This window comes from Sorex araneus, chromosome X, assembly GCF_027595985.1.
Source record: "Sorex araneus isolate mSorAra2 chromosome X, mSorAra2.pri, whole genome shotgun sequence".
In the NCBI taxonomy this organism is placed as follows: domain Eukaryota; kingdom Metazoa; phylum Chordata; class Mammalia; order Eulipotyphla; family Soricidae; genus Sorex; species Sorex araneus.
In genome coordinates this window covers 308,976,339-308,988,873 of record NC_073313.1, presented here as the reverse complement: position 1 = coordinate 308,988,873, position 12,535 = coordinate 308,976,339, and the positions used below count along the sequence as shown (strand labels likewise).

Below are 12,535 nucleotides of genomic sequence, written 5' to 3'. Positions count from 1 at the left end.
ACTTCAGACATACAATGTGGTTACTAAGTGGCATTTCCTCAACTGCACAAGAATGCTCCCCGCCCTCATCCAGGATTTCATTTGGTGAACGCTTTCTATGATTTCACTTAAAACGGTAGATTTCCAGTGAAGAAACTTTTTATTTATTTATTCACTTTCTGAAAAGGAGGCAGCAGGTCAAGTAAGTTTGGAAACTTCTACTCTAACGTAATAAGATTATACTTTTGTTTAGTTTCTAAAACTCTAACCCAGTCTTTACCCCACCTTAGTTTAAGACTTGAGAAATGCTAGGTTTCATGTCTGCTGGGCAACCCACCTGCAATCATGCTTCTGAACGGTCCACTTAGCCCATGGAATGGTAGTTTACACCATCACTTTTTTCACAGAACTAAGAGAAGCCAAGACAAACAGGTTCATGCTTCTCTTGAACTCTGGGCAAGGCAGACTCTTTCTCATTCATGAAAACTCTGGGTTTTCATAAAAAGTTGGTGGCCAGGACTGGTGAAACTTCAGGCCATAAAATGCCTTTATTTAGGTTTTTATTTTGTTATTTTTTGGTCTGGGTTTGTGTGTGTGTGTGTGTGCGTGTGTGTGTTGTGTAAGGGAGGCGTGTCTAGCAGGGCTCAGAGCTTACTCCTGCCTCTGAGCTCAGTGATCACTCCCGGTGGGGCTTGGGGTACCAAACCCAGGTCAGCCACATGCAAAGCAAACATCCTGCCCCACTGTACTATCACTCTGCCCCCTTTATCTGGGTTCTAAGGAAATGAAAATCAAAACCATTTGTCCACAATCACGTCAAATGTTTGAGATGATACTGGAATCTAAGTCTCTCTCCTGATCATTCGAAATGGGTCAGATCATCCCTGCCCACCAGTGTGTCTTGGCAAAATGCCACCCCACCTTACTCCCTTTTTGATGTCTTTCCTAGCCTACTACCCTCAGGTCCTATGAATTCTTCCCTGTTTTCAATGGGAGTAGAAAAGTGGCCAAAAAACATAACATTTTAAGAGTTATTTCTCCATGGTGCTGCATAAGTGGAGAAAATGTTTCAAGAGGTTTTTTTTTTTTTTGAGAGGGAAGTAGAGGTAACAAAAACTTAGAAAGTGAAAGACTCTTCCTTTTTGCTAAATGGTTATGTAGCAATCAAGGACATTTGGTATCATGGGGCCAAGAAATAACTCGACTAGGGAAAGAAGTAGCCAACACCACTGAACAGATAAATAGCTGCTGTTTCTTTAATCGAACTACCATGAGATGTACAGTTACAAAGTTTTTCACGGTTGGGTTTCAGTCGTACAATGTTCCAACACCCATTACTCCACCAGTGTGCATTTCCCACTACCAATGTCCCTAGTTTCCCTTCTCCCACCCAGTCTGCCTATGCAAGAATATTCTCTCTGTCTCTCTCTGTCTCTCTGTCTGTCTCTCTCTCAGTAGTATGGTTTGCAATACAGATACTGAAAGGTTACCATGTTTTGTCCCTTTACTTACTTTCAGCACGCTGTTCTTATCCAGAGTGATCATTTCCAACTGCCATTGTCATAGTGGTCCCTTGTCTATCCCAACTGCCTTCTCCGCCAGCCCCTGAGGCAGATTTCCAACTGTGGACCGATCCTCCCTGCTCTTGTATCTACTGTCCTTAGATGCTAGTCTCATAAACATGTTGCTTTGTTAAAATCTCACAAATGAGTACAATTATTCTGTTCTTCTCCTCTGGCTTTTTTCACCCAGCATGACATCCTCAGTGTCCATGCACAAATTTCATGACTTCATTTTTCTCAACAGGAAAATATCTTTTTGATTTGCCACAAGAGAAACTGTTTTAGAGCAGCAGTCATGTCCAATGTTCTAGCTAGCACTTGAGGCATGTGCACACGTGGGACTTCCTCAGCTGCTGTGACCCACAAGGGAGCAAGTCTCTGTGCCCTTTCCCCAAGAGGCAGAGGGGCAGGGTGACATCACCTGCTGTCTGAGAAGGGAGAAGACTTTTCCTGGGCCTCCTGAGCATGGCAGTTCTGTCCCCAAGGTCACACTCCTACTCCCCCCTGTTTCCTGCAAATATCACCTTCCCTTTGCACTCTTGCCTCCTACAAACCACCAGGGGAAGATTTGTTTCCTTGAAAGACTGTTATTTCTATCTTCATGCTCTCATTTCCAATCAAGACTCACTAGGGAAAGCTTTACTTACACCTTCTTCTTTTTTTTTTAAACTTTTTTAAGTCCCCTGGTCAGGTCATGTAGCCCTATTTTTGTTTGTTTGTTTCTAGCCTGGGAGAGTTCATCACTGCTCCCCAAAACTGACCCTACTTCTTCATCACTGCTCCCGTGTTCCTACCTGTGATTTCTCACTAGAAAAATCTATTCATTAAATCTAGAAAAATTCTTTTCACCTTGCAGAATTCTGATGAAATAACTGGTCCTCCTGAGCAGCTTCCTGGACTCCCATTGCCCAGATTAACACCCTTCTCTCCCCATTCCTACCACCAGCTGGTTTCCCAAACCATTCATTCAGCCTTAGGACACATGCTATATCCTAGTGTGGAGACCCTGCCTCCTTTTACAGCAAACTCAACAATGCTGCGTGCCCGGAGTCCTTTCCTCCTTCCCCTCTACTCTGTTCTCTCCATCTGGCACCATCCATCCAGCACCTGGGTGAAGCCACCAAAAGAAACTGAAGGATCCATGCCTCAGGACAATACACACTTGCAGATGTGCCATATGCCTGGAAGCATGCAAAAATCCTCCTGGCGACACACTCTATCATACTGACCAAAGGCACACTTTTTTTCAATAATACTTCAGGTTTTGCAAAGAGCAAACCTGACTTGCAGGTTTTTATTTATTTGTTTGTTTATTTATTTATTTATTTATTTTAGTCCACTGGTCAGAAGCTCCAGCTTACTAATTCTTCTGTCTCTGATGCCAGGGCAATGCTGCGAGGAAATATCTTGGGTACAGCCCTTATCCTGACAACCAGAAAGCTGTTCCTAACCTCCCACCTGCTTCATAAGGAACCTGATACCTGCACCATCAGCACAGGATAAAGTTCTTTACAATGGGCCACAACGCAGAGTTCATGCAATGAAATATTTTTCTTCTTTCATTTTACCACAAAAAAGTGAAAGTAAGAGAAGCTTCTGTAATTAAAATTTATATACATAATGTTCACATTATATAACTATGGATTCTGTATAGAGGCTATAATTATATTTCTAGTGAGTCTGCGCAAGCTTTCCTTACTTTGATAAGTACATTTTTTTGGGAGACAGGAATGCCAGTGGCCCTTGTTTGCTAAATAGTGTTATGGAATAATGTGACAGCTATGTATTCTCAAATCTTTATCCTCATTATTTTAAAAATACTCACATGTTAAGATCAACTTCTTTCTCCCTCACTGGAATTACCAATGATGGACCCATTACTCTGTGTATGTCTTCTATGTGCATGTACCTAAAGTTTACTTTTTATATTTCTAAACACTTTAAATAAAATATTTACATATTAAATTGAGCAACCATATATTTTGAACTTTTATTTAAAATATGCAATAATTTGGTGATGTCATGTAATATAAGACTGAAAGAATACAGTTATTTATCAGAATAGCTCTAGTCCAGAAAATATCTTTCAGACTCTCTTTCTCATATTAAATACAAATAATGACTTTCACATAAGAAACTTTGGTTCTACTGTGTTTTTTGTTCTGCAGTTGCTGTGTCTCCCCTCTAACCCCCCACCTAAAGAGGACAGCCTATAGAGTTTGAGACACAGGACTAATGGCTAGCTTCTTTTGACAGGGCCACTGCTCCCTAATTAAGTGTCCCTAAAATAGACCAAGGGTTCTTGGGAAAATGTATGAGAATGGTCAATGGCTGCATTAGCATGTTCTAAAAAATGATATTGGAATTTATTATGTGAGAATAAATGATCTGATTACAGATCATCAGGGAAATAGCAAGACTTCTCAGATGACTGAAACCCAAGCAGTTGTTGCCTAATAAGGGATATTGTGACAGTTTCCTTAAACTATTTACTAAAATAAAAATCACACAAAGTTCCATTTTTTAAAATATACATCAAGTTCATTATATTGCCATCTCTCCAGTTAATACTAATTTACTATAGCCTTAGGTAAGAATATAGAGAGCTTGACTAAATTTTTGTCTGTTTGTTTTTTGAGCCATAATCAGATTGTTCAAGGGCTTACCCCTGGCTCTGCACTCAAGAATCACTCTTGGAAGGGCTCTGAGGAACTTATAGGGTGCCGGGTCAGTCGTGTGGAAGGCAAGTAACCTACCTGCTATACGATCCCTCTGGCCACGTGACTGCAATTTTTTTTTTTTTGCATCACACCTGGCAATGAACAGGGGTTACTCCTGGCTCATGCACTCAGGAATTACTCCTGGTGGTGCTCGGGGGACCATATGGAATGCTGGGAATAGAGCCCGGGTTGGCCGAGTGCAAGGCAAACGCCCTACCTGCTGTGCTATCACTCCAGCCCCAACTGACTGCAGTTTATATGTCAATTTATCTTTGCTTTGAGACATTCTAAATGAAGTTATCTTTCTTTCAAGTTTTCTAGCTCAATATTTAATTTGTCATTATCTGGGCAAAGAGTTCACCTGCAATTTCGCCCATTGTCAAAACTCCCTTTAAAAAAAATTGGAAATGAAGAATACTTTATTTTGTTTCTATTTTTTGTCTTTTTTGGACACCATGATTTATAAAGCTGTTCCTAATAAAATTTCAGGTATAAAGTTCCAACACCACATCTACCACCAGTGCCTGCATCCCTCTAACCTCATGTTCCCCCTTGGGAGCCTGACTCCTTATAACACATTTACAGGTTTAATTTCTGTGTTTGGGGTCTCCTGCTTACGGTAGTGTTGACTCTAGTGGTTTCAACAACCACAGACACCTCACCTCTGCACCACTTACATAAACTTCATTTTCCACATTAGTCTCTCCCCTTCTAGTCTCAACTTTTCCTGATTCATCACTTTCACTGTATTCAACAAGGTTCATATTTTTCACACTTATAGTATTTCATGAGCTTCTTGAACCTCTTCCAGAGAACAGACAAGATGAATGAATCAAGTAATCATCCATAAAACACTTCCACCTCCATGCTTCAAGGGAACCTGGTATATACCAAATTGTAACTTCTTACCTCTTTGTTCTCATACCTAATACTCAGTAATTCTCTCCACCTCTTAGACAATTCAGTGAAAGAAACTTTGGGTGCCTTGTTCTTTTTTTTTTCCTTTTTTTTTTGCAGTGGGGGAGGGGGCACACCCATCAGTGCTCAAGGGCTAACTCCTAGCTCTGTGCTCTGGAGTGATTTCTGGTGGTCCTAAGAGATCAAAGTTGAGGCAGTCACATGCAAGGCAAGTGCCTTACCTCTTATACTATCTCTCCAGTCTGGATGCTTAATTCTTCAGCAAAATCTCTAGGCAGACTCTGCTCTCCTGTGAGTACAACTTTGCAGATCCTGGTTTTTACAGAAGGGTATCTAACCCATTTATTTACCCTTGTGTGAGGCAGTACTTTGACTTACAGGCTTAGAGTCTGCACAAAGATTTCTCCATCCAAAGTCCAATTGTGTACTTTGTCTGCCCTTGCCCTCCTTCCTGCATTTAGCGGGAGCCCTCTTCCTGGGCCACTGCCCTTCTAGGTCAGCCCTCCCTCTGAAAATAAAACCATGTTGGATGGTCCCATGACATTTGACAGGAAGCACAAGACATAACCTCTGTAAAGCCTGGGGTATTTGCATACACATACCAGAGCGTTAGCCAGGTCCTTCCCTGAGCCCTCCTTCTTCACAAACCCTTGAGAATGAATCACTATAACATTTGAATAAGAAATCTAATAAAAAGAGAAATACGTGTAAAGGCATGGCATTTCATCCTGCAGCTTGCCTTTGATACACTCTGTTAGAAATAAAACATCAACTTCTTGATGTTTCTCTGGATCTTTTCTGACTGTGAAATAAATGCACACGGAATAGATGGAACACTGAACTGTTTACAGTCTCCCTTAACCAGGGTAACACGTAAACAGAAGTGATGATGGAAACTTGATGTTTTCAAAAATCAAACTACCTTATAAAACGTCTTTATTTTCATGGTCGTTTATAGTTAAAATTTAATGTTGGTAACCTAATGACTAATGACTGTTAATGTGTAATGGAACAAATGAATAAGGTTGTGACTTGAATGATGTAACTGAGTTGCCTAGAAATCATTGGTTTAGCTGCTGTTCTAAGAAAAATGCAATTTTCAGGGCCACAGAGATAGTCCAGGGGCACGCAGCTGACCCCCGGCACAATACTGTCCCCTGAGTTCTGGGGAGTTGCCCAAACCATTGCTGGGTGTGGTCCAAAGCAGGCCCCTGAAATTAAATAAAAATGAATTTCCTTATCAATAATTTAGTTTCACACAATACTATTACAGAGTTAAGAGACAATCTTTAAAATATCTGATTAAGTTCAGGAGTCTAAACAAAGTCTAACAATGAATAATGTTGACTACAATGTTACTTTAAATTGATCTAGCATTGAATGATGAAAATAAAAGAGGCAATACAAGTTACTAAGACATACTTCGCTTCATCTTTCCTGTCACAATTTTTCTAGCAGCAAAATGGGACTACCCACATCACAGATTATCCTAAAGACCCAAAAGCAGACTAGCTTTCCCCAAAGGTCAGAGGTTATCATCACTAGCACCATTATGGTGACAATAGAATACTACTTAGCTATTAAATAAAAAGAAAAAAGAAAAAAATCATGCAATGTACTGTTGCTTGGTGGATATAGATGGAGCATATCATGCTGAGTGAAGTTAGTCAGAAGGAGGGACGGACACAGAATGATCTCTCTCCCATGCAGGATATAAAGAGACTCTCAGGGAATAGCAAGTGCCCGAAGACAACAGAACCTGAGAACTGGTCTACAGAACTGGGTGGAGTACAGGGGGCAGAGGAAGGACAAGACAGAGGGGAGAGAAGCAGACCCTCCTGTGTAGGGTGTGATACTGGAATGTTATATACATGAAACCTTATCATGAACAGTCTTATAAGCCAAAGTGCCTCAAATGAAATAAAACACAATAAAAAAAAAAAACTAAAACTAAACAGAAACCCAGTGTCTCAGCGATCCAGTAATCCAGAGTTTCCTGTGCATCACTTTTTGAATTGGAGAAGAAATTCTCTGGAACCTGTGGATGAGAGCCGAGGCATTCTTATCCTCTCTCAGGTGACAGCTGAACTCAGATGTAGGGAGGTGGTGGTGGTGGGGGGGACTCTAACTCCACTCAGATCCTAGCAGCATCTGCCTCTCATTATGTGTCCATGAGTTAGAGTTAAAGATCATTTGAGGCTGTGGTGTGGAGCAGGCGGAGGGCACAGACTCTTCATGTGTGAACTCTTCTTTCTCTCCCCGGCACCGTGGTCACTCAGATGGTTCTGATAGAAACCAAGCTCTCCTGCCTCCACCAACACAGGGAGTTCCCCCAGCCCTGGGGGAAACCCGATAATTCATACTTTGTGAATAAATAACCAATCATGGGGAAGCCCTGGCTGAGTAATAAGAAGAAACTGAGTGTAAGATAAGACATTTGCCTTGAATCCCCAAATTATATGTATTTTTAAAAAAGCATCCCCATAGAAGTACCTGGGATGTATTCATGCCCCTTGCATTCTGCACATCTTATACTGCTAGCATCACACCCCACCAATTACTCTGAGGTCTGAGCCCTTTTAAATTCTGGTTATGAAGACTCCCTTTTGAAGACACCAAAATGAGAGATCCTCAGAGATAACAAGGTCATAATTACCTTCAGGATCCTCAGGCTCTGCCAGGTTGGCAAATCGCCTGGATAGGCTAGCAGGGCACAGGGCAAAAGGGATAGAAAGATGTAAAGCAAGTGACAACTTTAAATCGATGAAAGATGTCAGAACAGAGAAGAGAGAGCATTAAACCGAGCCCATGGAACCCAGAGCTGTGGGACTTGCACGAGCTGACAAGCCACGGGGGCATGTGCTACTCACCACGGTCACTGCATCATTGAGTAGGGACTCCCCAAAGACCAGGATGTAGAGCTGCTCATTGACGTGAATGTTCTCAAAGACGGCCAGCACAGCCACTGGGTCTACGGCGGAGATCAGGCTGCCAAAGAGCAGATTCTGCAGCAGTGTGATGTCACTCAGACCAAAGGCTTCGATCTGGCAGATACCAAACAGGGAGACCCCAATGCCAATAGAGTTCCAAAGTGTCCCCACCACGGCATACCAGAAAATGGTACCAATGTTCTCAAAGAAGGGCCGAGTGGGCATGAAGTAACCCGCATCCAGCACAATGGGTGGGAGGAGATACAGGAAAAACACGTCAGTCTTCATGGCAGGTGGGGACTTCTCATCAACTCCAAAAATGATCCCACCCAGCAGAAGGCCCACCATGATGAGGAGGCAGCTCTCAGGAACGATGGTGGGCAGCTTGTGATAGAGGTGAAAGCCTGTGGAGGGAAACAAAGGAACAGAGTGTGCCCTGGGCAGCGATTCCAGAGATGGGGCGACAGTTCTCTGTCACAGACCCATCAGTCTCCAATTTGAGGGGTGAGGGCCTTCCAATCAATGCACTACTTAGTAATTCAGCTCACACAGGAAGATGCAGTGTTTCTCGAACCCAGTGCTGTTCCACTGGACCCCAGAGCACTGCCAGGTACTGCCCTGGTGACTTGAGAGCACCATTACATGTGATCACTACTACAAGGTACACTGGGTGACCACTCTATGAGGGATATAAACAGATGGAGATCTTCAGTCTCAAAGACCATTTCCTATCAGATGAGAGAACAGGTGTGTTGACAGATCCACCTCTAACACAGGGACCATCATTTCCCTGTATGATGTTCCCTGTATGATGAGGACACACCTGGAAACATCTCCCAGTTCCTTGGGGTCCAAATATAATCAGCTTCTTTGTGGACTGGAGAATGTGAAGACACAATGCAAAAGCCCATATGAGCTCTGGGTCTTACAGGCTGCCAGCTGACCAGGACCCTCTTGTGCAGCACCCGCTCTCCAATTTTGTCTGTGGTTATGGATATGTTTCTAATAGGCCAAGGGCCTGGTTTGCTCATGGGTGAAATGGGAACAGACACACCCACCCCATAAAGAACTGTGACAATGACAGCTGTCAACTGCAGAGCACTAACCACTCTCTGCTGCACCAAAAAGCTTCTATGTTCTTATGCCTCCTCTCTTCTGTGTGAAAAAGGCAAGGAAAGACCATTCTTAAAATAGGCACAGAAGCCAGTAAGGGGATCTCTACAAATGGATGAGCCCCAATTTGAAGGACTCTCTTCCTCTTCTTGCTTTTATCCTTCCTCTTGCTGTCACTAATAGTGCCTCGGGATGACATCTCTGCTAACTGTACTGAAAGTAGATGCTGATTACTGAGAATGAAGGCTGGAAAACAAAATAGATGGGAGAGAATAGAGGTTTCCATGTTTTGTCTATAGGACCAATGCCTCTCTAGCCCATCCACTGTGATAAATCCTGGCCAGGAACCCAGGAAGGCAGCAAACAATGTATAATAACATAAGCAAGTGAAATGGAGCAGCATAAATTTAAGGTGCCGTGAGAGAGAAGGACTCCCAGGACCAAGGGTTAAAGGAGGCGTGGAGGAAGTAAGGAGGGGAAAATCTGATAGTAGCACTTATCAGAAAGAGAAAAACAAAACCCAGCAACAAAGCTAGAATATTTGTTCAAGAAATCATGTGCCTGTATTTTGAAAATGCTGCTCTCCTTTCTTTTCTGTGGCTCAGGCCATTTAGCATGGGTCTGAGTGAGCATTGTTTTGAGGCAGGACCGTGGTTACTGAATCTGCCCAGTTGTTCCACAGGCAATGAAGGACAGAAACAAGAGATTCTAGTTCACTGCTAAACTTACTTGAGTTCCTTGTTCGGCGGGCACAAGCAGGGAAACTGCATTTTGTCAAACACTCTGCTGGCATGAAAGTTTTTGTGGCAAAGTGTCTATGGTTTTATCAGTAACAGAACTCAATTTTATCAGTGCAATATTAGTTTTTTTTAAAAAGAGCTTCTTAAATATTATTCACAGAATAAAGTAACCTCCATAAATAGACATACGCTGATGATTCTCCCCCTCCTATAAGTGCAAATATTTCCTGGTGGGAAAATAAACTTAAGTAGAACTTGCTCACTGACAGTTCTATCATCAAAGTTAATATTTCTGGGTGGCAGATCAGATCAGCTCATGGGCACCAAATAAAGCTATCTTTTTGGATACTTGTTTTACAAAACATAAACAGTTACAGCTAAAATTTCTTTTTAGCATGATGAACAGTTATTTATTACTGAAAGGGGCCACACAGTCAATATTTTCAGTGGACAGAATGGACTTTGCTGTTGTTAGATAGACTGAAGCCTATCTCAGACAATACCCAAATAGGTGAGTGTGGTTGCATGCTGATGAAATTTTATAAACATGGTAACCAGAATCTTATGTAATTTTTATATAACAAAATAGAATGCTTATTTGATTTTGTTTATTTAAAGATGTATAAATCATTCTCAACCCTCAGGCAACTAAAACCACGTTAGGGCTTATCCAGCTGCTGGCTATGTTTGACCTGTCCCTGGTTTGGTCTGTTCTTTTCATTGCCTGCTAATTTCTGTTTCTAATGTTTGGGATATTAAACTTGTGTCCTTCTCTTTTCATTACCAGCATCTAAAAGTCTGTAAGTGTGGATGACTTTAAACTGTTTATTTTTCATTGCAACTGAAATTTACTCAGTGGGTAAAAGGGCTAGAGCTCTCCGATAAAAAATATAGATGAGATATTCCTCTCAGCGTTAATTCATTTCAACCCCTCCCCATCTGGAACCATTGAGAAGAATCGAATTTTAAAACAAAATTGAGCTTAAAAACAAGAGATCTGTGTATAAATCAGTGCCATGCAATACTATCTCATCATACTTAATTCGTGTGTGTGTCAAGTTCTGGGAAAAGAACAGAGTGAACAACAGTACAGGAAGTCTCCAGATAGCAGAAGCTACAAAAAAAGCAGCAATACCTGAATCAGAGGACACTGCCATGATCAAATGTCAGGTGATCCAATGAACAAGCAGTGAGGATCAGGGGATACCCACTGGAGCGGGAGGAGGGGGAGGGATGGAGCACTTGGTGGAAGAGAGCACAACCTCTAGACCAAGATAAACTTTCTAACAAAGCTTCCATATTTTAAGGTCACTTAAGTAAAAATGTTACAATATCCACAAATATATACCAAGTTTCTGTTAGTATGGGGCCACATGCCTGTGAGAACAGTAGATAGCAACTGAAGCTAGCTGACCCAGGGCTTCCTGGATTTCTCAGACAGCTCGGGAAAGCCCTAGGTTTGAAGAGGAGAAGGCAGCTGGGACAGAGAAGGGACCAATGGGACAATGATAATTAGAAATGAGCATTTTGTGGGAGATTAACACCCAAAAGTAGTAGAGATAAGGACCAGGAGGTCTGCTCCATGGTTTGGAAACCGGCCTCACATGTTGGACAAAAAGGCAGCTGAGAGAGAGAAGGGAACACCAAGTAAAGGATATTGGGAGGACCCATTTGGTTTGAAAGATGCATGCGGAAAGTAGACTATATACCTAACATGATGGCTGCTCAATACCTCTATTGAAAACCACAATAACCAAAAGGAGAGAGAATAAAAGGGAATGCCCTGCTGCTGAGGCAAGGTGGGGTGGTGGGGGATAGTGTAGGGGTAGTAGGAGGGATTTGGGGAACATTGGTGGGGGGAAATGGGCACTGGTGGAGGGCTGGGTAAACGATCATTGTATGACTGAAATGCAAACACAAAAGTTCATAAGCTTGAAACTGTACCCCATGGTGATTCACTAATATTTTTTTTTAAAAAAGAAAGAAATGAGCATTCTGGATAAGAACTGTGTGCTGAAAGTAGGTAAAGGAACAAAAATGATAACCTCTTACTATGTGTATTGCAAACCATAATTACCCAAAGTAGAGAGAGTGAAAGAAGAAAAGTGCCTGCCATAGAGGCAGGCTGGGGCATGGGTGGGTGACGAGAGGGAAACTAGGGGCATTGGTGGTAGGAAAGGTACACTGATGGCCGGATGGGGTTGGAACATTGTATGACTGAAACCCAATCATGAATAGCTTTGTAATGGTGTATATCCCAGTGATTCAATAAAAGGAATTTGATTACAAATAAATTTTTTAAAATAAAGAGGATTTAAAGAGGAGGTGTAGAAACAACATCCATGGGGCAGAATACAACAATTGCAATCAGAAGGTACTACTTAGTGGTTGATAATTGTCTGGTACAAAATATCCTTACCAGACTGAGAAACATTATTTTGATCAGATACATCAACATATTGCTATCACTTTGTAAATGTTTTAGTGAGTTTAAAGGAAAAGGAATAAAATTAACTGATGAGAAAAAAGTACAAAAATAAAGAAATAGAACAGACTATCAGTAATAAAGCAGA

General features: G+C 41.8%; 1 protein-coding gene across 1 annotated transcript in view; it reads right to left on the bottom strand.

Annotated features, from left to right (window-relative positions):
* SLC9A2 (solute carrier family 9 member A2) overlaps positions 1 to 12,535 on the bottom strand; it is a 99,307-nt gene that overhangs the window by 61,922 nt on the left and 24,850 nt on the right. The window contains exon 2 of the mRNA XM_004617920.3: positions 8,050 to 8,513. Within this exon, the coding sequence (XP_004617977.3) occupies positions 8,050 to 8,513 (464 nt within the window). The remainder of the gene's footprint in view (positions 1 to 8,049; positions 8,514 to 12,535) is intronic.